At 42.4% G+C, this 25784-nt stretch overlaps 2 protein-coding genes and 1 non-coding gene across 6 annotated transcripts in view; 1 reads left to right on the top strand and 2 right to left on the bottom strand.

Annotated features, from left to right (window-relative positions):
* The window catches only part of CSTF3 (cleavage stimulation factor subunit 3), a 69949-nt gene extending 69004 nt beyond the window's left edge, over positions 1-945 (top strand). Inside the window, exon 21 of the mRNA XM_029207366.1 lies at positions 227-945. Coding sequence (XP_029063199.1) covers positions 227-429 — 203 coding nt within the window. The 3' untranslated portion in view covers positions 430-945. The remainder of the gene's footprint in view (positions 1-226) is intronic.
* A 102-nt stretch (positions 946-1047) lies between these two features.
* Positions 1048-25784, bottom strand: part of TCP11L1 (t-complex 11 like 1) — a 35912-nt gene continuing 11175 nt past the window's right edge. For 2 of the 4 annotated variants that reach the window (XM_029207368.1, XM_029207370.1), the window contains exons 3-11: positions 25142-25274; positions 23827-23947; positions 22859-23079; positions 19126-19262; positions 16183-16379; positions 12508-12689; positions 10601-10773; positions 7372-7551; positions 5835-6058 (exon numbers count right to left, since the gene is read on the bottom strand). In XM_029207368.1, the coding sequence (XP_029063201.1) occupies positions 5835-6058; positions 7372-7551; positions 10601-10773; positions 12508-12689; positions 16183-16379; positions 19126-19262; positions 22859-23079; positions 23827-23947; positions 25142-25274 (1568 nt within the window). Of the gene's footprint in view, positions 6059-7179; positions 7552-10600; positions 10774-12507; positions 12690-16182; positions 16380-19125; positions 19263-22858; positions 23080-23826; positions 23948-25141; positions 25275-25784 lie in introns of those variants that run through there. The other 2 variants (XM_029207367.1, XM_029207371.1) reach the window with 2 other exon arrangements.
* LOC114887882 lies at positions 22629-22732 on the bottom strand. Its single transcript, XR_003791640.1, has one exon. It is a non-coding gene; the product is annotated as a U6 spliceosomal RNA (small nuclear RNA).

Below are 25784 nucleotides of genomic sequence, written 5' to 3'. Positions count from 1 at the left end.
GAACATGCACTATCAGGTTTGGCTTATGAAAATAATTTTATTAATTTTAACAGCAGCTTTTTTGTATTTAACTATTTATTCAATAGTATCAGTAGTACTATCTCAGAATTTCCTAATAGGAGGCTACAAAATTATAAAGTATCCAAAGTAGTACATACATATTCCTCCACAGTAGCATACTTTTAAACATCCTCCAACAACAGTCCTTTTTGTTTTGCTTCAATAGCAGTTGAAGAAGCTGTGAGGATCATTACTGGAGGAGCCCCAGAGCTAGCTGTAGAAGGCAATGGCCCGGTGGAAAGTAATGCAGTACTCACCAAGGCTGTCAAAAGGCCCAACGAAGATTCAGACGAAGATGAGGAAAAGGGAGCTGTCGTCCCCCCTGTTCATGACATTTACAGAGCGAGGCAGCAGAAGCGAATTCGGTGAAGCAGGCACAGAACCTGCCTCAGAAAGAAAACTCCTATCCAGGATTCCTTTTGCCTCTTAAGTCATATGTTTAAAAGAGACAATGCTTTGTTACAAAGTTCTTGGAAACAAAGTTGTGTTGTCATTGGTGCCTCTATTCATATGCTTCTTGAGAAAAACCAACCAACCTATGTGAATTTTAGGATTTGGAACAGACCTATGCTCTAAGAAAAATTAGATTTTCAAAAATGTGAGACGAGTACAAAGTGGCAGAACCACATTTTGTTCCCGCTTCAAGGGTGTCTTGTATGTACCACTTGAAGACTTGTGGGTTTTCAACAGTTTTATTTTAAAAACTGGATGGCTTATGATTGTAAAGCATTTTATCACATTTTCTGAAAACAACAGCTGTTCTTGGTTTGCTTATGTAGAGTCCTGCCTTATTGTTTGTTTTATTTATGGCAGAATGTAAGGAATCGGTTTTGTAGTTTAAAATTTTAAAAAACAATCCTTTAGAAAATAAAAGGATCTCAAAAAGTCATGTCTCTCGCTGCTGCTTTCATTCAGATTTTATTTGAAATAGCTACTTACGTTATTTAGCCAATACTGTTTAAAACTAAATGTCAACAATGTAAGGAAAAGTCATCCTGTATTTACTATATATACACTTAACTGTTGTCCTTTCCTGGTCTTTTTTGCTACTATTTGAAAACATGAGGGATCCATTTTTAAGAGGCAAATTAAAACATTTTAGAAATCTTCAAATACGAATGCATTTTTCCCAAATTAAATCTGAGGGCGATAGACTGAGATATTTTATCTTTCATGTCTCTTAAAAGCAACATAAGTGTGGGAATTCCTTTAACCACTCACTGTCTTGCTCTCACATAAATATGTTTCAAAAAGTGGTCAGTATTCAAGAACATTTTTTTCATCAGCTAAACAAAGACAGCATTAAAGGAAACTACAGCCGAGTAACCAAAACCTAGCTACAGTGAGCAAAAACTTACCATAAAAATTAAAAGAATTAAGTTTTGCTCTTTTTTAGCAACGTTACCTCCTCTTGACTCATCTCTAGAAAACTAGACCAACAACTAGTTGAGCCTAAGGATTGTGATTCAGAATAAAAGCTAAAAATAAGGAAGGAAATAAGAGGAAAAGTACGAAGGCTATAAAGAGACAATCTTTGCACGATGGGTACACAATTTAGAATTTGAATTCAAGTGTGATTAAATATCAGCTTCAAATATTTCTATAAAACCTATAATAAAAGGTTATCTTGAATCACTTTCTTATATAAATTTATACGTAGCAAGGTCATATTTACCTAAGTTGATCACAAGCGTATGTCTCCAGTATTTTCCCAGTGAAGCTGAGAAAAATTTCCTCAAAACAAAGTCAGCTGCCTCTACTTCAGATTTTGTTATCTTCCTAAGTATCATTTTCAAGCTGCGTGGGTTTTTTTTTAATATCATGGTTATCAACAAAACAATCTGAAAGGCATAAGTAGTACCATATAGCATAAACTTAAAAATATAGAGATATGGAATCTTTCCTGAAGTGCTATCTTTGGGTAGTGTATTGAAGAAGACAAAATGGTTTCAAATACCTGTAATGGTCTGTAACAGTGTTCCCATGTGACAAAAGAAAGCCACGTGACTGAGTATGGAAAATGCCTTTTTTTTTTTTTTTTTTTTTTAGCATTGTAATAAGAAAACACACACGTACACCCCTACCTACCTTGGGGAAAAGTGCTGCTAAGGACTGTTAAGGCCATTATGTGTATTACAACTGCTCCTACTACATTCATTTCTAAGACTTTTTCCCCTAGAAATTATATGACCTTTAAACTTAAAAAGGATTATTTCTTAAGAAAATATTTTCTAATGTTCTACCTGATATATATATGAACTTTTAGTTTTTAGTATGATTTTGTCTGAATGTTTGATAATGCCTTTTGTAAACACAGTGAACAAGTAGCATGATGTTAGAAATCTGAAATTATTTTTGGAAATCTATCTGCAGACTCTCATGGTATATATAGCCAGTCCTATGTGTCCAAGGTCTCTCATATATCCATATTGCTGGACCCAGAGAAATTACCAAGAGATATCCATATCTTTCCTCTTTATAAAAACAATGACAGCATCTCCCCACAATTCTAGAACTGGATAAAATTTAAGGACCATAAATGCTCCCTAAACAAAAATCAGTCAAACTCTGGCTTTTAGCACTAAATTTCGAACGAGAGATTTTATCTCTGTTGCCACACATAGTAAAGTAAAAGGTTATAGCTACCTAGTAAATATAAAACTGATCAAATTGTACCACTGGAAAAGAATGAAAAAATATACCACTTTTGTCAGCATATTGACCTTGGGCAATAGTTATTAATTTATTTGGTAATTTTATAATCCTCTATTGGATATGCTTTCTTTAAAAAAATAAATTTATTTATTTATTTTTGGCTGCGCTGGGTCTTCGTTGCTGCACGTGGGCTTTCTCTAGTTGCGGCGAGCGGGGGGCTACTCTTCGTTGCGGTGAGTGGGCTTCTCATAAATTCTGGTTTTTACATTTCAGTTCCCAAAGCAAACTTCATTAAAGTTGGTAGTTCTTACTTGACTGTGACGTTCAGCAAGTGAAGTTATATTTCATTTAGTAAAAATTTCAGAAGTCTTGAAAGGTAATTCATACCAAGTTAACAAAACTCAGGTGCCATATTACTGATTTAAGTAAAAACTTAAATATTCAACAGAAGTGAGCTTACCAGTCTCTGGGAATAAAAGTCCAAAAAACCAATTCAGTTTACTAAATTTTCTTCCCCGTCTGAGCCCTGACCAAATTTCTGCTTCGAGCTTACAGCAGACAGTACTTTAAAAAGCAGAGGCAACAAGAATTAGAAAGGAAAAAAAAAAAGTGTTACTTCGATTTTAAGGTTGCTTTTAAGTCAGAAGTTGCACTTAAAGGTTCTCAATGCTTAGTTCAGATAAAGCAAACACAAAAATGGTGAAATCTGACTATTGCTACCAACTCCAGACACATCTGATTACTAAATTAAGTGACATTCCATCAAATCATGCCTATAGATTAGTTCAGAAGGCAACACAGTATGACAGAAACCCACACTAGGGGCAGTTTTAAGTAAAATTCTGCCTGTTCAGATTTCTGACACTTCTAGCTTTTTCTGAAAGTGTCAGTGAACATTTGATAGGTTAAGAGAGGCTTTTAGGCCTAAAGGTTTTCCCCTCCCCCATCCCATGAAGTTGCTTTGAATACTGTGAATAAAAAGGCAATCCATTAAAATAGGTATACAATATAAAACCCAATATAAATACACAATTGCAAACATCACTGTAATTCTTTATTTAGATTATGTTTTCAATGAGACAGTGCCTTTTAATATGAGTTTCATAGCCCATCGTCCACTACCATTTAGTCATCCACTCATTTGTTCATTCATGCATTCATTTACTTCAAATGATATAGAGGTGGAAATGGGGAGAAACCACTGGGGTGGAGTGAACGGCAGCAGATACGAAAAGACTGCAGCTCTAGCACAGAAGAGATGAGAAAAGAAAATAACAGTCTTGGGACGGGACAGGAGGAAAACCTTCCCTACAGGCCTGTAAAATGTGCTTGACTGAAGGGAGGTTGGGCACCAACAGTCGAATATGTCATGATAACAGATATGCACCTGCAGGCAGGGTTATATGCTCTCCTTTGTTGCTAATAAAGTCATTCATAGTCCTTTTGCATGTACAAAGCATTCTAATATCCATTATCAAATTTAATCCTCACAGGAAGTGTGAGTTAGGAGTATGCTCATTTTACAGGTGAAAATACAGAGCCCAAGGAAGAATGATTAGCCCAACATCACATAACCTTGCAAGAAGGCAACAGAGGAAAAACTCAACCCAGATCTTCCTCTAAATCAGGAACTTTCTGCACAATCCTACTGCAGTCTACTTAAGTTATTAAGTCCAGTCAGACTTACTACAGAATGTCAGACTTGGAAAGGCTTGTAAGGTTAAATCCAGTCCTTTCATTTTTTTAGGTACTGGAAATGGGTCCTGATTTCCTCGAGCTAATCACGTAACAGAAATGGGATCAAAACTCTGGTTTCTTGACAGCTCCCAGTCTTTCCAATCTACCACCCTGCCTCAAAATTAAAAGAAATACAAATGTTATACACAGAAATCAGGGCATGCCAAAATGTCACTGGAAATCAAACAGCAAACACCTATTCCCTCCCTTTGAAATTCACCAGGAAAGTAGGCTGCTCTATTCCCAGGTATCTTAAGACTTTGGAGAAAGTAAAATAAGCCACAAAAACAGAACTGCTAAATAATCCGTTCAGAATTGTCAGCCAGTATGTGCACATTATGTGCCTATTGAGTCAAACTTTTTAATAACTTCTCTTCACAGAGAAAAAAATTCCTATACACCTGTCCACTGCATTAATCAGTAAGATATATCAGTGTAACTCTGACCTGAAGTATATTTATAAAGGGCTACATAAACGATCACATTTTACAGCTTGCTTCAGAATAAGATTAAAAAATATACATATGTAGAGTGAGAACCCACCCACTACCCACCCAATCAGTTGAGAGCTGACAAGGAGCAGTTACCGCTCTAGACATTCATTCATTCATTCATTCATTCAGGAGACTATCAAAGAAATCTACCTGACCTGCTGATATCAACCCAACTCTCAAGGCACCCACCTGCAGTGAAATACTAGTGCCCAATAAACTTAGCACTTCCATGAGACATGTTTTCCACAAACCTGTTAGGCAGGAAACCACATCAAATGCAATCAGTATGCAGTATATAACCCAATTCAATTCTGAAGGATAATTTACACGCCAAAGCTATTTCTGTCTTGGAGGGAGAGCTGTAGGGGGGAGTTCTAAGTAGATGCTTAGCAAATGTTTCCTGAGTGACTAAATGAACTAAATGAATTTTCCTGGCCCTTAGTGATAATCCTATGAGATTCCAGGAAGAAAACTAGCTCACTTATCTTCAAAGAGCAGCAACAAAACGATTCAATATGAATATTGTGATTCTGAACTCTGCCGTCTTCATTCTGGCTTCTGTAGAATTCCACCAGTGGACACTGAGGTAGTGGGGGCCACAGGAGTCTGTGAAGCTCCCTGTTATATAGGCATCAAGATTTCAAACTGTTCAAACTTCACTCTATGTAGGAACCCATGAGGGAAAAGAAAGAAAAAAATCACCTAAGAGTTAACTCTTACAAAAGAAATCAAAATGAAGAAACTTTGAGATTTAGGGAAAATGGCTGCAGGAGCTGGTGACCCACCCTGCATCTGTGAGGGTAACGCTCCTCTCCGGCATCCTTGGCTGTGGAGGGAGGGACCCAAACACTGAGGCTGAGGCAAGCAAGAGTGCTGCCCCCAGGAACCTCATACTCTACAACCAGTGAGCACAGCTTCCACAGCAGCCTTATCTCCAGAAACAATTCCAGAGGTGACCTCATTGAATAAGCTACAAAAGATGTGATTTTGTTCTTTAAAAGTTCTACTTACCGAGCTTTCATCCCCTTCCAGTGAAACCTTGGAGGATTTGTCCTTCAGCCTAAACTTTATTAATATGGCCTCTGACCACGTAACCCAGCATACATCTCTGACTGCAAGTAAAAATATTAGAAGCAAGTACTTGGAGAAATCACATTCCCAGTATAACCGTCACTCCTCTGAAGCCTCGCATCACTAGACAGTGTACAGGGTGGATGTTTCCCCAACGCTGTCCCCAGCTCCACCCCAGCGCTCATCGGCTTGAATGAAGGGATTCCTTGCATGATTCTGGGAACTGGAGATCGCCCAACAACTTCATGACTCTGTTTCTAACAAAATGTCCCTGTCTAAAATACACACAGGCACGTGCGCACATTTTATTTTTTTTAACAGAACAGGTCACCTGTGAGAGCCAAGCTACCCTTTCAGTCACAGGATATGTCAGGAATTCTGGTCACTGAAGTTCCTCAATAAATACTGCTCAAAAACCAGGGATCTCCTATAACTTCGTTATCCAAGAAATAAGTGAGCTGACGCTATTTTACCTGAAAACACTTAAATCCAATGCTGGAATTCGAATCCAATCAATACATCTATGTATTGTATCAGAGTGAACTTTTCAGTAAGAACTTCAGACATCTGTCCTCTTCTATATATTACACTAACATATATTAAAAAAAATATTCCTCCTTGGCTTTCAAGACATAAAAGTCACAGAATTTTCCTTTCTCTAGATCCCATAACTGCTATCATCCAGGCTCAGAAGTAATTTTGTATAAACAAGTAAGCTTTTTAAAATCAAATAACTCTCCTCTAGAACAAAAGGGTTCTGGGGCTCCAGCTAGCCCAGGCAGGGAGAAAGCAATAAATAGTGGGCGCGGGAGGTGTGTGGAGGCAGTAAGACTATATAAAGTCCTTCCAACACAAAATACCTGGAGGAAGGAGGGCTGGGCTGGGCAAGAGACGGGCAAGGGTCTAAACGCATCAAGGCCTGGTTCTGTTCACTCTGGGGTGGCTGTCAGATACTCTTGGGTGTCTGAAAGAAAAGCGAGCCAGATGGCAGAAGAGGTCCCAGGCTCCTGGGAGAGACGAGGCAGCTACGATCATGACAGGGTGTGGGTGGAGACACACGGCAGTCCACCCGTTGAAAGCTGAGTGCTACCTACAGAAGTCACGATAACGAAAGGCTTCTCTGATTTGTAAACTTGCACTCACGGACACAAACCCTCAAAACAGAATTCAGTACATGTTTCAACAAGCCTTTTCAACAATGATACACAATACTCTTCCTTTTGGCATCAGTGCTGTTAAACAGAAAGGTACTAAGCAGCCATTTTCCAAAGCAACACTACAGCTGAGAACAGGTCAAGTGGGTAACACTGCTGCTGTAGGGAGCACAGGCGTTAGGGTCTGACAAGGATCTTACTGAGGATCGCATCATAGTAGGGACTGAAGACCATCTTGTTATAGTTGACCAGGCGCACGAAGTTAATGGCAACTTCCTCCAGCTCTGTTTGAACTGGACCTAATCCCCCTGGGGCTGTGGGCAATGGCTTCTGATGACTGGAGACAAGGTAGGTTTCTAAGAAGGTCAGGATTCGGGAATCTGCGACAGAAAAGAAAGCAGTTGTTTGCTTCTTGGTCAGGGTGACTTTACAAGTTTCTATTTACGCTTCAGTTTTCAGCTTAAACATTACCTTTTCGGGAAAGTCTTCCCTGACCATCCTGAGGCACCTCCCACTTCTGAACATTCATCCCATTTGTACTGTACCCCCGCCCACCCCAAAGCTGGTCGGCTCCACGGGGTGGGACCATGCTCATCTTGTTCATCATTCTCTCCCCAACACCCAGCACAGGGCCTGCCATGAGGCCTGGACACCAGGCAAAGCCCAAAATACACTTGGAAAGCAAGGATAAATGTATGAACGATTAAGGGGAGATTAGGGTGCTGCCAGGTTCCGCTCTCAGAAGAGCAAGGCACACCGAGACCAACATTAGCCATTGTTTAAGATCATATAAAAAGTGGGAGGAAAAATAAAGCAGGAAATGCAAGTTCAAAAGAGAAGAGAAAGGGACTTCCCTGGTGGCACAGTGGTTAAGAATCCGCCTGCCAATGCAGGGGACACAGGTTCGAGCCCCGGTCCGGGAAGATCCCACATGCCACGGAGCAACTAAGCCCACGAGCCGCAACTACTGAAGCCCGCGCGCCTAGAGCCCATGCTCCCCAACAAGAGAAGCCACCACAAGGAGAAGCCCACGCACCACAACGAAGAGTAGCCCCCACTCGCCGCAACTAGAGAGAGAAAGCCCGTGCGCAACAACGAAGACCCAACGCAGCCAAAAATAAATAAATAAATACATTTATTTTAAAAAAAGAAGACTCCAGCACTATTGGCTTGTGATCTAGATTTTCCCATAAGCCCACATGAAAGAAGCCTAAGCCTCCTTCTCCAAAGCCTGCAATGAAGGCCATGGACTTGTGGGCCACTTGTCCTACTCTGAGGAATCATTTAGTTTGACGCTGCTTTAGCCCGTCCCCTGCTATGGTATTTTTGCACATTCCTGTGTGTCCTCAGCTGCCAAAACAGTGCGTGTACAAAGCCGCACCTTGCAGATTTTATTACAAAAGCAATAGCGGCATCTATATCAAATAAGCGTTTTCAAACTTCACACCCACCTCATGCCCTAGGGAACCTTCTCAGGTGCAACTGACTTACATCCTTTGGAGTCCAGTAACGCACTTAACTGGCTGTGACTAAACAACCTAGATGACAGGGCTAAGGCAGCAGCTTAGTAGCCAGTGGTCTCTTCACAGCACTTCCCCGCATCCCCACCCCAGTGGACAACAATGATCTCGACAGTCCGAGGGCCCTGCAGCATCAGGAGGCTCCTCCTGAGGGACCTGCAGATGAAACTGTGGCTAATGCGGGCCTGGGATGAAATTTTAAAAAGGCATGGTATTAGAAGCACACCCATGTCACTGGTTCAGCCTCTACTCCAACCTAGAATCTGATAACCACAGATCATTCTGCTTTTGCCTGAAGCCTGCTAACTTTTCATTATTTATAAGATGAACATCTATATGAGTTCGTAAAGAAGTTAAGGAAGGACTTTACAATTAATTAAATGACAATAATTTTAAAAATTAAATATTAGATGATGTAGTGAACAGAATCAACCAGGGATGATGGAAAGTCACAGCTCACACAGCAGAGTAATATATATATATATATATATGCCCCCTGCACTGGAAGCGCAGAGTCTTAACCACTGGACCGCCAGGGAAGTCCGGAGTAATATTTTTAATAACTGCGGCTCGTTAGTGAGTCCTCCCTATGCTGCCAGGTTCTGCAGTAAGCACCTTACATACCTTACCACCTGCAGTCCTCTCAGCAACCCTGCAGGTGCTGGTATTACCCCCTTTTAGAGGTGATGAAACTCAAGTATCGCGTCACTTGCTCAGGCTCCACAGTGCGTGCTTGTAACGAAAACCCGTCCTAGCCTTGTGCTACAGCTATACTTTTCCCTTACCCTCGCACCACTACCACATTCAAAACGCTTCTGACTCCAGATCCAGGGCAGAAGTGTCCCCACGCCAAGCAATTCTCTGTGACCCCAGCTGGGCATCCTACAATCTTACTCAGTTCTGACACTACGTGCAGATAGCCTCAGATCCCACAAGTTAAGGGCTCAGGCCCACAAGACTGCCCCCGACTTCAGAAGCTGATCACAAGGAGGAGGCCCGCAGGTCATCCACAACTTCTGACTTGACTACAAATCAGAGGTTACCATGACGTCCTCTCCCTTGGATTTTGATGATTTGCTAGAATAGCTCACAGAACTCAGGGAAACACTTACTTAGGTTTACCAGTTTATTATATAATAAAAGATCTGATAAAGGATACAAATGAAGAGTCGGAAGAAGCCATACATAGGGTGAGGTCGGGGAGAGTCCAGAGGGCAAGAGCTTCTGTTCCCGCGGAGCTGGGGTGCACCACCCGTCCACTACACGGATGTGTTCAGCAACCCAGAAGCTCTCCAAACCTTGTACTTTTGGGACTTCTGTGAAGGTTTCATCACGCAGGCATTTCTAGCCCCTCTCCTCTCTCTGGAGGATGGAGGGCGGGGCTGAAAGTTCCAAGCTTCTAATCATGGCTTGGTCTTTCGGGTGACCGGCCCCCACCCAGGAGCCCATCAAGAGTCACCTACTCAGAACGCAAGACACTCCCAGCACCCAGGAAATTCCAAAGGAGGTAGGAGTTCCGGGTCAGGAGCCAAGGTCAGAGACCAAACACTAGAACAAAAGATGCTCCTAGCGCTCTTATCACTGAGGAAACTACCAGAGTTTCAGGAGCTCTGTGCCAGGGGCCAGGGGCAGACACCAATATATTGTTTCCCACCACCTCACAGTGCTGGATGGAGCAGGGTTCTGAACCAGGACCCGTGATTCCAAAGCCAGAGCCCTCAGGACAGTGATGGCTGCCTAGTCACTTGGCCAAAGCTTCGGGTCGCCTTAATTGCGCTATGGTGAATAATCACTCTCTCTTCACTCACTGGCACTCGTAATCCATCAGGCCCTTCTAGATGCCCGCAGAGGGGCCTGTCTGCCAGCCCATCGCAGGCATATCCCTGGTCCCGCCTTCGCCCAAACGTACCCACGATCCTGCGGATGGGGTTGTCAGGACTGGCCATGGCCTGGATCTGGCCCTTGAGCACGGCCTCCTTGTCCGTGGTGAGGGGGCTGAACCCGCACAGGGAAAGGCAGCTGCTCACCTCCAGGCAGACTTTCTCCCCAACGGTAGTCAGGGCATCCTCCAGATGGAAGGAGCTTGAGCAGAGAAGGGAAGGAGAAGCCAGTGAAGAAAGGGCCCATCAACAAAGTGCACATCCCACCCCCACCCCCGCCCAGCCCCCGTTTGGGGAGAGTCACAGCGACCAATCACAGACTGATGGGTTCAAAGGGAAAACTGTGCCTCTTCCCTGCCCCGAGCCCCTCAGACTGCGTCCATCCAACTCAGGGGACTTTGTCTCTCTACCCGTCTCTCTCTGCCAGAAAGAACAGTGGCAGGGGGAGGGCTCAGGTTATGCCTGGTCTAACAATCTAAAAGCTAACTTCTTGCTAGCATCTGTGTGGTGAAATAACCCTGGAATTGACTTAGGACTACCTTGGACACCTCTGGAGCAACACACCAGAAACCAGAAATGTGGCAGCCGCGGGACGGAGTGGGAGAGAAACTTTTCATTGGATACCACTTTGTCCCTTTAGGCTTTTGAAACACAGTGTATTAACGACTTTCAAAGAACAAATAAAACTGACATCTAAAAGTTAAAATTCACACTTCGATTTCCTGGGGCTCCTGGGCTCCCCTGGAGTCTCTGTGGAGAGCCCTTGTGCTGGTGGGTGTTGTCTGAGAAGGCAATTGCCTTTGTCCTGGATCTAGAGGCTGTGTACAGTAGAATGAGTGTGAGCAAATGTGAGAGCCCCAGGACTTGCTGCTGGGGCCAGGGTGGACAAGGCAGGGCCGGCCTCCCAAGGAAGCATGGACAGGCCCTCCTCCTCAGTAGCTTTGACAGAGCAGTTTTACTGGAGGGGGACCTAGGTGACAGCCCAGGGCTACACCTGTGCAAGGGCCTCAGGCCAGGCCTTGCCTCAGCAAACACCCTGCAGGCCTGAGTCAAGACTGTTGAGCCCCAGGTCACAACTCGTGGACACGCCCCTCATCGCACTGAACACATGCAAGCTGTGTGCAAACTCAGCAGCCAATTCCTCCACTTTGTAAGGAGGAGGAGAAGGTTTGGGGACATCCCACTTGAAGAATCCTCTGAGGTGGACCTTGTCAGATACAGGTTTACTTAGAAACATTCAAAAATATTCTATATGCTGGGAACCACATAAATCACCTAATCTGATTTCACTGCAGAAGCAGTTGCCCTCACACAAGTGTGGACTGGTGCTGGTTGATAGATAATCCATTTACACTCAGCACAAAATGTCTATGAGGAGTGTTTTCCGCAATGGGCGGAAAACTTTATAGTCACATTCACACACTCTGGAGGAACGCAGCTTGTTTCTTATTTGACCTTTCCCTAGGGCTGTGTTGACCAAACTATTAGTTGATTATGAAAGCAATTCACTGGGTAGCAACCAGTATTTTTTTTCTTTTTAATGGGACAAGAATAGAATAGAAATATCAGGAAGTATTAAGCACAGTTGGGTAAGTTTCACTTTGTGAAGTTTTTATTGCAGTTACATGTGTGTCCAAGTATGCACTGTCACCACGGAAGATGAATTTCTTACTATGCGTCCTGGTCACAAACATTTGAAAGCCACTGTCCTAGAGCCTTGCTAATCAGCCCTGGAGTGGACTCTAACTTTGACCGTGTGACCCTGAGTAAATCCCGCGGGGGTGAAGAACGCTGGAGTGCCAGGTTTCCTCAGTCTCTGGCGAGCGGCCCCAATTCTGCCTTACACCGCAGACCCCCGCTCCAGTCTGCTCCTCGCCACCCGCTGCCTCCCACCATCTGTTGAAGGCCCTGGTCGCCAGAGCTCTCCATCACTTACGGTAGATGCATATCTGTGAGCAGAATCTTCACGATCATCTTGAGTTTCTCAGCAAAGTCGGCCCGGCTGGAAATTCCTGGGGCTGCCATGCTGAACGTGACCAGCAACACGGCCCCCAGGACGGTCAGCTGCTCCAGCTGGAGCTGGAACTCTTGGAAGCGAGAATGGTCCATCAAAACTGTCTGCAATGAATAAAACAGAAATCATCCTGAGCTGCAGGGCTGGGCTGTCACCGGCAGAGGGCAGTGGGGCCGCAGCCCATACGGAGGCCTCTGAAGTTCCCCTGAGGATTTTCTAGTCCTTTCAGAGCCGGCCATAAGGGAGTCAGGTGTGAATTCTTCCACCGCAGCGCCCCTCTCCCTCAGGAAGGCTGCAGTACAACGTAAGCCAGACTGGGTGTAAATCCAGACTTCATCATTTAATAGCAGCACAACCTCATGCGGGTTTCTTCAACTCTGAGCCCTAGGCAAAATGGGGATTCCTCCTTCACAGTGCTGTTTTAAAGACGAAAAAAGGGGAGAGGGATAAGTTGGGAGACTGGGATTGATAATATACACTCTACTATATATAAAATAGATAACTATTAAGGACCTACTGTATAGCACAGGGAATGCTACTCAATACTCTGTAATGACCTATATGGGAAAAGAATCTAAAAAAGAGTGGATATATGTATAACTGATTCACTTTGCTGTACAGCAGAAAGTAACACAACACTGTAAATCAATTATATTCCAATAAAAATTAAAAAGAAAGAAAGAAAGATGAAAAGAGACCATGTATATAAAGTGGCTGGGACTTCCCTGGTGGCGCAGTGGTTGAGGATCTGCCTGCCAATGCCGGGGACACGGGTTCGATCCCTGGTCCAGGAAGATCCCTCAGGCCGCAGAGCAACTAAGCCCACAAGCCACAACTACTGAGCCCACGCACAGCATCTACCGAAGCCCACGTGCCTAGAGCCCGTGCTCCGCAACAAGAGAAGCCACCGCAGTGAGAAGCCCGCGCACCACAACGAAGAGTAGCCCCTGCTCACTGCAACTAGAGAAAGCGCACGCACAGCAGTGAAGACCCAATGCAGCCAAAAATAAATAAATAAATGTATTAAAAAAAGAAAGATAATAATAAAGTGGCTGGCAGAGCCAGCACTCAATAAATAGGAATTACATCATTAGATGGGACAGAATAATGAGGTACACAGGGGGCCAACTCATCCCAGTTTTTCCAGGAGTGGCCTGGTTTAAAACTGAAACTCCCAGGTCCTGTGAACACTTCCCCTCCCCACACCCATTCCCAGTCCTGGGTAAACCAGACAACCAGCCACCCTATCCAGGACACAGGAGGGAAGGAGGGGAGAAATACACTTATTCACCTCAGTATCCCCCTCAGTATCCAGCACAAAGGAGGCTCTCAAGAACTGGGAAGTGAATAAAGAAAGAGAAAAATGAACGATAAGTAGAAAAAGTAGGAATGACAGATAATACCTGGAAAGTAGTCAGTGAGTGAATTTCCATGACGGCGTCCCCGTGTTATTGACAGGCCTGGGTGCTGCCAGGCCAAAGTCCTCTGTGTGGGGTGAGGTAAAGGGAAGTGGAAAGGCTGAGGAGATATGACTTCTGATCTGAGTTTTTACAGATGAATCAAATAAACTTTAAGGACCAGTCTTGCTATAAGAAACTGACACACCAAATCGAGACATTAACAATGTGGAGTCTTAGCCCAGAATTCTCCCTAAGAAGTAAAAACCATCTTTGAAGGCTGAGACTCCCCTATTGTTAAACAGAGAGGCTTTACCAGTCTCTTTTTTGACTTCACTTTGTTACAGGGCAGCACCCTTGCTTTGTGGCCTCCTAGCAGTATGCCGTACTTGGGTTTAGGACGCAAAGGATTTCCAAGGATCAATTCTGAGAGTAGACATCTGTCCCCAGTGAAAACACCATTTTCCCCACGGCTATCTTTTGAGAGAAAAGTCTACAGGAGAGAGCAGAGAGCATGTCACTCTGCAGGAAGGAAGCTCCCCACCCCCACTTCAATATCCCCTTGAGAGCCTGCTCTGGCACAAAACAGGGAACTCACAAAGCAAGAGGTGAAACTTTAGGCTCACAACATCTTAAAAAGAAAAATAAGGAACTGAGAAAGAAACTTCGAGAAGTAGCAGGATATGAGGCTAGAAATAAGAAGTGTGAGTGCCCTCAAAAAAGAGGCGGAGTCTAGACGCCAAACCAGCTATTTGCTGGGGGACTCCCCTGTTAGTCATGTCTTTAAAGGACTCCTGCAGTTAGAAGCACTTACTGCGAAAAACATACAAAGAAAAAAAATATTGCTCTGGGCTTCCCTGGTGGCGCAGTGGTTAGGAATCCGCCTGCCAATGCAGGGGACACGGGTTCAAGCCCTGGTCCGGGAAGATCCCACATGCTGCGGAGCAACGAAGCCCGTGCGCCACAACTACTGAAGCCCGCGTGCCTACAGCGCACGAGCCACAGCTAGAGAAAGCCCATGCGCAGCAACAAAGACACAATGCAGCCAAAAATAAATAAATAAATTTTTAAAAATATATATTGCTCTGCATAGAAGGGGAAGAAGTTTCTTTAGATAAAACTGAAAAGCACCGTCACTGTTTGGGTTTTCATCAAGATGAGTAAAAACAGGACAAAAGCTCAGCAGCACAAATTAGAAGCCCCATACACTGCTGGTGGGACTGTAAAATGAGGTAGGCGCTTTGGAAAATAGTCTGGCAGTTCCTCAGAATGTTAAACTTAAGAGTCACCACGTGACCCAGCAATTCTAATCCTAGGTACATACTCAAGAGAACTGAGAACACATGGCCACACAAAAACTTGTACACAAATATTCAGAGCAGCACAATTCACAATAGCCCAAAAGTCGCCCATCAGTTGTCCATCAACTGATGAATGAATAAAGCAAAATGGGGTATAGCCACACAATGGAATATTTTTCAGCCTTGAAAAGAAATGCTGCCACAAACAACATTGTGGATGAACCTCGAAGGTATTATACTAAGTGAAATAAGCAAGTCACAAAAGGACAAATACTGTGTGATTTCACTCATATGAGGTAGCTAAAGTAGTCAGATTCAAGAACACAGAGGAACCGGGGGAGGGAGGAATGAGGAGTTAGTGTTTAAAGGGTACTGGGTTCCAATTTGTTCCATGAATGGGTGGCTGTGATGGCTGCAAAGTCATGTGAACGTACTTAGTGCCACTAAACTGTACACTTAAAAATGGTACATTTTATGTTGTGTATATTTTAACACAATAAAAAAAAACTTAAAAAGAATGAAGTACTGATTTATGCTACAACACGGATGGACTTTATGCTAAGAAGCCAGACACAAATGGCCAACATTGCCTGATTCCGTTTAAACGAAAAGTCCAGAATAGGCCAGATCCATAGAGACATAAAGAAGATTAATGGTTGCCAGGGGGTGGGGGGAGGGTTGTGACTGCTAATGGGTACAGGGCTTCTTTCTGGGTGACGGAAATGTTCTGAAATTAAACAGTGGTAATGGAAGCGTAACTCTGTGAATGTACTAAATACCAGTGAATTATACAACTTATAAGGGAGATTTTTCTGGTATGTGAATTATAACCATTATTTTTTTTAAAGTTCAGCAGCACAAAAAAGAAATGAGCAGTCAGACTGCTCTGGAGCACCTACTTCAGGGAAAGGTCTGTGGAGGTGGTCCCACTTCAGAAGCTTCAGGTACGCATAATTCTGGACAGCAACAGGATCTGGCCTGGGACTGTCCCCAGAGCCAGAGGCCTCTCCCACAGCCGGCAGGGCATTTCTATACTTCTGATTCATAAGGTCATCTGCAGCTTCTTCCAGCCACTGGGTGACAAAGTCCAGGGAATCTGTGAAAAGCAAGGCTTCGAACATTACTGGAACGCTCTGGACGGATTCTTCCCAGAATTACTTTAGGGAAGATCATCCTGGAACTGTGGTAAAAGTATAGAGTACGGACTTTGGAATCAAATAGACCTCAGTTCACATCACAAGATTGCCAGTTACCAGTTGAGTGTTCTTAGATACGCCATTGTCTGACTATCAAGATTCTGATACAAAGAAATGTCCACCACCACCTCACAGGCTGCCGTGAGGACTAAGCACAACAGTGGATATAAATGCCACCTTAGATGTTCAAAAGACCTCCACTCTCTTCTCTCCCACCCTGGCCACTCCTGCATGATACGTGGCTGGAAGCTCTGATAGCTCCAGCTCAGTGAGATGCAAAAATTCTTGCCCATAGACAGATGGGATGAGACACTGACTAGAGTTTCCCAGTGTAAAGTATCCTCCACACTGAAGATGAGGCTTGTCCTTGTCTAGATCTTAGTCTTGTATCAATCTGGTTTACTTTCAGCCTTGCTGGGGTAGGGGTGGGGGGTAAGTTCTGTCACGTATTTGACACATACTGTGCAGTGTTTGGAGCACTGCGGGGCGGGTGGGGGGAACCTCAGTTGTTTTTCATCCGCCAGCATGCTTCCCCTACTTTTCTAAACTGAATAATGCACCAGGGACTCTGAGGGACACAAGAGAGAGAAGATGAGGTTTTTGTCCACATTGTATGAGCAAACACCCCTCTGACAGGACCTGGAATAGGTTGCAGCCCGGCCAGTGGAGGCCACCTTAAAACAAAATGGGCAGCCGAGGGCATGGGTGGAGTCCACTCTTCACTGCTGCAACAGGACACTCCTCTGGTTCTGCCCACATGCTGATCACACCGAGCTCTTGGTTCCGAGCTTCGCTCTCCCTTCAGCCTCTGCAGACAGCATTCTGTAGGCAACCAGCTCTGGAAAACCTCGGCTTTCATGCTGTGAGTGATAAGCACTAGACTCGGACCGGCTCAGCGCCTGGGCCCCAGCTGTCCGCACCTGGCCCTCATACAAAGGCTCTTCACAGCCTGTAAACTGCAACCCTGGTTTCTCCTGAGGGGCAGTAAAATACCGGTTGAGAAAGGGAGCTGTGTGGTCATCAATTCTGATCAAAAATCTCTCAAAATCTGGGGACTTCCCTGGCGGTCCAGTGGTTAAGACTCTGAGCTCCCAATGCAGGGGGCACAGGTTCGATCCCTGGTCAGGGAACTAAGATCCCGCATGCCGCCTGGCACAGCCAAAATTTTTTAAAAAACCTCTCAAAATCTATTACCACATCTGTAAAATTGGTTTAAAAAATACTGCCTACCTCGTAGGCTTACTGTGAGGTCACCTATGGCAACACAGGTACACCCTTGGCACAAGCCTAGTACACAGTAAACACTAACCAATCTTCTAGTACTGCTCCTTCAACTCTGCCCTTTCTTGACTCCTCCTGGCCCTCAGGACCAGTTCCAACTTCTCTGCCTGGGGCTGGATGAGCAACTGTTGACCTGATCCTGGTCAGGCAACACAACCTATCCAGAGACTGCCATTTTCATCTTGTGACCCGCAAACTTAGAGGCTAAACGGAACTCGTAATAAATTGGAACTGAAGGCTGCAGTTCACTTAGAACATCAGCTGCCAGTGCAGAGACCAAAAAAGCACCCTAGAAATGAAACATAGTTTGGATTTTAATTTATCTGTTTCCTGCAGTCATCTGAGAGGTTCATAAAAATGAGACTTTTTCTGGGTACGAAACCAGATTTATGCATATAGAAGAGAAGCAAAGTGAAATTTCTTGACGTACCTCATAGAGGGGAGAAAAGTGAGCTAAATAGTCCTAAGAAGTTCATCATGTTCTTAAAACCAAGGCCAAGTATACAATTCACCTCAAACTGGTGTTTTCATAAAAACCCATTTAATTTAGGGCTTCTTTGTTTTTTTAAATTTCTGTTCTCCTCTCCTACTTACAGTTCTCTTGCTTGTCAACTAAGTTTTCAGGGCCTAACATCTTGTCCTTTTCCGTCTTCAAATTAGACTACTCCTGAAACAGGAGGGAAGGGGGCAGGGCACAACCTTTGAAAGAATGATATAGCCCGAGGACATGACATAAACTGATTAGAACCAAATGGGTCCAAGATGGCAGACAAGTCAATTTCCAGTAGACCTGGAGCCTCAGTATAGGCTCACTGTAACACATCAGCAAGCGAAATGATACACCCACAGGCGCCATGACAGTTCCCAGGCCCACCATAAGGATCAAAAAGTGGGCGGTGGCCCAATTCCTGGAAATCACCACCCCTTCCTGAAATAGCAGGAATACTCCTCCCACTCATTAGCCTATAAATTACCCACCTCTATAAAAACTGACAACCCCATAGCCTGGTGCCTTTCTCACCTTCTGAAATGGCGCACACTCTGTCTGTGGAGTGTGTTTCTCTCTAAATAAATCCACTTCTTACCCATCACTTTGTCTCTCACTGAATTCTTTCTTCGATGAGATATCACGAACCTGAGCTTCATTAAGTCCTGAAACCAAGTGTGTGATCTCAGTTGGAAGACCGTGGGTTTTGGCTGGGTTTGAGTCCCAGCACGTGGGTTCAAGTCCCAATCTGAGGTGCACAGTTTCACTCTCATACTAAATTCTCATTTTGTTTTGAAAATATCATTATGCGGCAAGCTACAGCCACTAAAATGAAAAAGCACAGACAACGAACAGGCACCACAAAACATTAAACATACTTGGATGCTTCTCCAAAAACTCTTGAAACTGCTTCCTTTCATATTCAACTGACTGCTGCATGAGATGTGGCCTAATGCTACTGACAGCAAAGTTTGCCATATCCACTTTCATTAGGTCCAACACGGAAAAAATTGCCCTGAAAGAGATAAAAGGATTTATCACTGGGCACTTGTAAAGTAAACACTGCTGTAAAAAAAAATGAAGTGAGCTGATTTGAGACAGTTTTTTCATCTCAGAAAGGGTGGCAAGAAAAGTTGGAGAAGCCATGAGAACGCAGATTAAAAAAAACAAATTTAGAAGAAAGGACTGCAAATTTTTAAGTTGCTCTCTGTCCCCACCCTTGCCCCTAGGCAAACGTCACTTCCCGCACTGCCTGTCAGGCCCAGAGCTCTTTCTTTGGCTCTGGGTCAGCCCTCTTGGCTGCAGAGGAAGGACGGCCCCAGACCCGAGGTTAAGAGCAGAGAGTTCACCACCTGGTCTCCATGCTCACACAGGTTAATATGTTCACGGCAGGTTTTATGCTCTAGCTCTCATGGCATAATTGCTAGCTCACACTCTGAATGTAACCAATGGGCAGACCTGATGCAATGCCAAGGATGCCTTCCATACCACGCCTGTCACATACCAGCAGCACTTTTACCAGAGGTCAGGAGCTGCTAAGTGACCTACTTGCAGAAAGTGGATAAGAACCCAAGGTGCAGGTTTAGGTGTGGTCCAACACAGGTAAGAACAGGATCAAATGTCCTCCCAGTCCCCTGATGCCCTTTGGGACTGACTGAACATCGTATGACAGAATAAACTCACCCACACATAAGGTGATATGTATGGGAAAGGATATACAGTCTGAGGAACAACTCAGGGCCCCTCACCCTGCCACTCTGTCCCTCTCCCAAATGCGTGGGGCAGCCCACTTTCTGGAGGGTGTTCTGCCTCTCCTTTGAGCATTCCCAACAGTCCCCTAAATCCACCTACAGGAAACCAGAGACTACTGGAGACTGCCAAGTGGCAGACCACTGACTGGAAGTAACCCACAATCATGTTTTATGCTCACAGTGTTTTTAAAAGCCAGGATTTCTAGCTTCTCTTGAAAAATCAAAAGATCTGGCAACCCGGGCCCAAACTCCACCACAACTACAATCGGCTGGCACTAAGCGGCCACTGTGGCCTCCTTCAGATAGGGTGTATACTCCCAGGTTACCGGTTTCCCCAGTCCCTTCTCTTTCCAGTAGGAATCTGAGTTAGGTTGAGTTTGCTACCAGCTATTTCCCCAGAGGACTCTCTTCCAAGGAATTCCTCATTTAACTTAGCTGATTTTGAGCTCTTACCGACTATATTATTTCTAATGTCTAGCACCGTGCCTAGCACATAAGAGGTGCTCAGTAAGAGCTTGCTGAATGAATGAACAAATCAATAACTATATTTAGGCAGTCTTTTCAACATGCTCTCTCCTATTAAACGTTAGTTAATAGGAGAGAGGGAACCTGACAGTGAAGGGCATTTTTCTATGTAATGAATATTGACAGCATAATGATATCAAGAAGGCTAGAGATTAAACTTTTTTTACTTATAAAACTTTTGGAAAGCAACTTGGTACCATGCAATGAATCTTAAAACTGTTCACATCCTCTGACACAGTAATCTCGTTTTAAGAACCTATCTTTAGGAAATAACCTAAAATAAAGAAAAAAGTTTTGTGCAGAGATGTTCACTGCAGGGTTAAATACTAAATAACTATACATAATCTAATTGTCCATCTTAACAGAGAAACAGTTAATCATATCTATGTGAATGAATATATTGCAGCCACTGAAAATGCTTATGGAGAGTTTAAAAAAGTAACGTAAGTTGGTTATAAAAGGGCAATGCAAGAGATCCTTGTGGTGTTGGAACTGTTCAGTATCTTGAGTGTGGTGGTGGATATTCCAACTTAGGTGATAAAATTGTATAAAAGTTACTATAAATAAACATATACATGTGTATACAGGAAATCTAAATGAGATCAGTGGACTGTATCAGTGTCAACACCCTGGTTCTGATAGTTTTGCGATGTCACCACTGGGAGAAGCTGGATAAAGTGTACTGTATTATTTCTTACAACTCCATGTGAATATATAATTATCTCAATGATACTTTCAATGAAAAAATAAGTGAAATAATTAGGGTGTAATGTTAACAAAAACAAGTCAGGCTTGCAGTGCCCACGGGGAGGTCTTCTTTGGTTCAGCTGAACAGTCAGCCTCACAAGACAATAAGCCACAGGTTTGGCACCATCTATTCACACAGCTTGCCAACAGGGTGGCACCAAGCACTCCTCTTCAAGAAGAGTTACAATATCAGTCATGAACAGACAGCTCAAAAATGTGGGAGCACCCTGACTTAAAAGCTCGTAATAACTCCACGGCATGCCTTCTAGGGTCTCTATGGGGGGCATGCCCAGTTATAAAAGTTTCCCCACTCAAGGAAGTATCAAGTATGATATGCCATCGAGTATTTATAGCTCATTATCATTTCTTTCTGTCTAGATGCAATTTACCAGTTAGAGGTCATTTTCCCCATAAGTAATGTTACCTAGTAGTATTTTGATACATAACACCTTCATCTGTTTACAGGAAAACAGTAAAGCAGTTAACCAAAAGTCAAATTCTCAGGCAGCGTCATGTCAATCCTGTGCCCATATTAGCATATAAATTATATAAATTTGATCACAACTGTATACATTTAAAAATAAACATTCAAAAGACTAAAGGAAGTTAACATGGACTAAACGTTAGTTAATAGGATTATATTAATGTTAAATTTCTTGAATGTCCTGGTTGTATTTTGATTATGTGGGAGAATATCCACATTCTTAGGAAGTAGTTGCTGAAATAGTTAAGGGTGAAATGTCGTAATATCTGACATTAACCATCAGAAGGTTCAGGGGAAAAAATATACATACATACGTACATACTCAATGTGCACATACTCAGTGTATATATAAAAAGATAAAGCAAACTGACTAAATGTTAAAAACTGGTGGATCTGTGTAAGGGTTATATGAGTGTTGATTGTATTGTTTTCGCAACTTTTCTGTATGTTTGTAATTTTTCAAAATAAAATGCTGAGGCAAAAAAAACAAAAAAATTTATATGTCAATATGACAGTAGTGATTGTGCCTTTGTGTGGTAAAATTACAGGTGAAATTTTTCCTTCTTTCTCCTTTTCTATAGTTTATAAAATGTTTGCTTTTTAAAAAATATCTCATGCCTTTTTGTTTCATTGGATTTATATTGATTTTAGTAAAAAACAGGTTTGAATTTTAACATTTTTAAAACATATGCTAATTATCAGTCTTTACCTTGACCTGCCTTCAACCAGTTAAAGAATATACAGACTATAACCTCACCCAGAGTCTCAAGTTCACTGTCTTTTTCCCCTTCCTTCCTTCCTTTCAGCCTTCCCTTTCTCTTCCCTCCCTTCATTCCATCCCTCCCTCCTTTTCTTATTATAATCACTATTTTTAAAAAATACAGAACGTTTCACGAACTTGCGAGTCATCCTTGCACAGGGGCCACACTAATCTCTGCATGGTTACAATTTTAGTGTATGTGCTGCCGAAGTGAGCACAGCAAAATATTTGCTTTTTAATTTTTTTTTTTTAAATGCATGAATACCTACACTTGAGGAAGTCTAACTCTGAAAATAGGCTCTGTATTTTAGGTGCCCTGAAGGTGATTAACACAGTGCCCATACCTGAAAAGGGGCACTATTTCCTTAATGTCCTTTAGTTTCTTCACTTCCTCATCTCGAACAGGTGCGCACAGTGTCCCCATCATGCCAATAATGAATTCTGCCAGCTTGGAAATGTCCAAGGCCCCATTCTCTGCCTCCTGCTTTATCAGATCCAGATCCAAGACTTCTGTTATCTGGTTTCTCAGTCTAGTGTGACCAGGCAGCAAGAAAGATAAGAGCGTCTACAAGAGAGCACAGCCAAGTTTAATCAAAGCTTCCTAGTCAGAAGCCATTTTTGATTATATGTAAAGGAATTTACAATTATTCCAATAAGGGCTTACCAACTGCTATTGTAATGGTGCACACATTTTAACCTCTTATTCAACAAATTGACAGAAAAACATGTTTACAAATCATTTAGACTAGCTATTCAAGCTTCCATTTAAGCTCTAGGTAGCAATCAACTGGATGCAGGAAGAAAAAACTGTTAGAAGTGAAAAAAAAAAAAACCCACATTAATTAGTGTGTGCCTGTGAGCTAACAACAGATGGCAATTTCCACAGACACATTACTTCTTTGGAAAACTGTTGCTAAAGGTATTGCAAAAACAGTTCTACCTTTCACTTAATGCCTTCTCTGTCCCAAAGACTGAATCGCTTTTATGGTCATTATTTATTGAAGGTGTTCATATCTATTAAAAATTTTATAAATTATCTGTATTTTATAAAATAACTTGTTTTCTTTAAATAATTCTGTTTTCAAAAATATGAACCTTCTTTTCATTTAGAAGAGTAATGCCCTCAGGTTATCACAGCTTCTTTGAAAAATTTTAAAGACCAGTAAGCCAAAAATACCCTAAATCCACATTTCGGCAAGCAATTTAGAATCCTGATCCTTCAATTTCTTTAACGCCTTCTGGCACAGTAACACAGGATGAGTAAGTACTCCTAACATACGAGGAAAGCACCACGACTTGCTCTTCGCCTCACCTCTTTGATCTCACCAACAAGCTTGATGGCCTGGTCATAAGTTGGGGGGTCTTCACATAACTGGACGCTCAAGCAATCCCAAAAAGCTTTATGTACAATATCCTTTACTTTCTTCTCCAAGCTGGAGGCAAATGGAAAAAAAGGCAAAAGCAAATAAAATATTATTGCCTCAAATTACTTTCAAAAGCACAAATTCTACAGGTTTAGGGTAAGAAAAAATTTTTAAATTATTTGGATGAAGGAAAGATTTCCCAGATATACCTAAACCAATCACATACTTATTTTTAGTTAGTGATTTATTTCAATAAGTACCTCATTGGAAAAAATAACTTTCAACTAATTTGACAGGTGACATTAGTCCAAATAACAGCCCATAACAGTGCCATATGATAAAAAGAATACTGGAAAGTTCAGATCTGTTAAGTTAAGTTCCCCGATACCAGCAAGTTTCCTAAGATATTTATGATTAAGTAGTTTAAGACTTTAAACTTTAAGTTTGTTTCCTAAAATTATCCTATTCCCATGTGACATACTGGACAACTGTTTAATTAGGTACCAAACTACTAATATAACAACTTATATATAGCATTTCAGGAAAACCAATCTTTATGTCATGAGAGCAAAACAAGTAATTAATTCTTCATGATTAATGTGAAAAAGTACTATCCTTGCAGAACATATAAGAAATGTTTGTAAAGTCATATTCAGAAGCCTCATGCGGGAGACACTATGGCTTGCTGACCCAGCAGCCATTGCTCCTCCTTTGTCAACAGAATCCCGATTTTTTTCATGGTACTTTCACAATTGTAATGGGCAATGTTTTTTCCTTCTTGTGACAATCCATCTTTAAAAGGTGCACCTTACAATCAACAGAATTTTAGATTCAATATGATATGTGCCAGGTACTAGGTAGGGATAGAGAATAAAGCATAGTCCTCGTCTCTAAGGAGTTTACAATCTGGTGAAGAATGCAAGTAAACCAACAACTACAGTAAAATGTGATAGTTACAAAGAAGAAATGAAGGAGACAGTACAATGAACACACAAGAGGCGGCAGCTAAATCCTATGGAGTGGGAAGAAGCTGACACGCAAGACTTCCACAGGAGGTTTCCAGACCTTTTACTACATTGTCAAGGATCAGTGGTCCTGAGATCTACTATCGAACTCTAGTAATTCCCAGGATAAGGAATATATTTTAGCAACATACAAAAGGAAAAATATATTAGAATATATTGACATCAAATGAAGAAAACATTTCCAGAGCTGGGAAATGGCTTTGTTCTACCAAACAAGATAACTCAGTAACCACCTTACCTGTCTTCTGGTAATTCAACTGGTTTAATCCGAAAGTCTCCATTTATGACAATTTCATGGGCTATGGTCATGTTAGTTACTCCTTTTGCTGTCTCTAGAAGTTCTTCTACTGTCACGAATCGAGGAGGACTAGCTATAACAAAAATCCAGTGTAAGAGGTCTGTTCCTCTAGATTAGGATTTCTATTAAATTAAGGAGAAGGTAGTGGTTCTGGTACCAGCTAATAATTTCAGTTATCCCTTTACTTATGAAAATACTCTGGCAATTTCAAATAGAATTTTACCTATTTCATATTCTTTTTTTTCTTTTAACCTGGAATCCTAAAAGCACAGATCATTTACAACACTCAAAACATCTTTTTTTTTTTTTTTGCCAGAACTGGTCAATGGAAAATGATTACAGTAAACTAAGACTTAGAAAAACTTTTTAAAGTTACTGATTATCACCTTCCCAGCAAGCTGAGAGTTTATTTTCTAATCCCTATGCCTCCTGTCTACCCTAAATGGAAAAAAGACACCAGATTTAGGATCTTCTCTTTTGTTCCCATCAGCAGTTTACATTTTGCTCCATCGTTAACACTGTGCCTTGAACCAGTCTCCCCAAATTAAAATAGCCTTGAGCCAGGTGCTGTTTAAACAGTGCT

The sequence above is a fragment of the Monodon monoceros genome, unplaced genomic scaffold (genome assembly GCF_005190385.1).
Source record: "Monodon monoceros isolate NGI ecotype Baffin Bay Population unplaced genomic scaffold, NGI_Narwhal_1 Super_Scaffold_7, whole genome shotgun sequence".
Taxonomy (NCBI): domain Eukaryota; kingdom Metazoa; phylum Chordata; class Mammalia; order Artiodactyla; family Monodontidae; genus Monodon; species Monodon monoceros.
The sequence above is the reverse complement of the archived record's forward strand: the minus strand, read 5'-3'. Positions and strand labels throughout refer to the sequence as shown.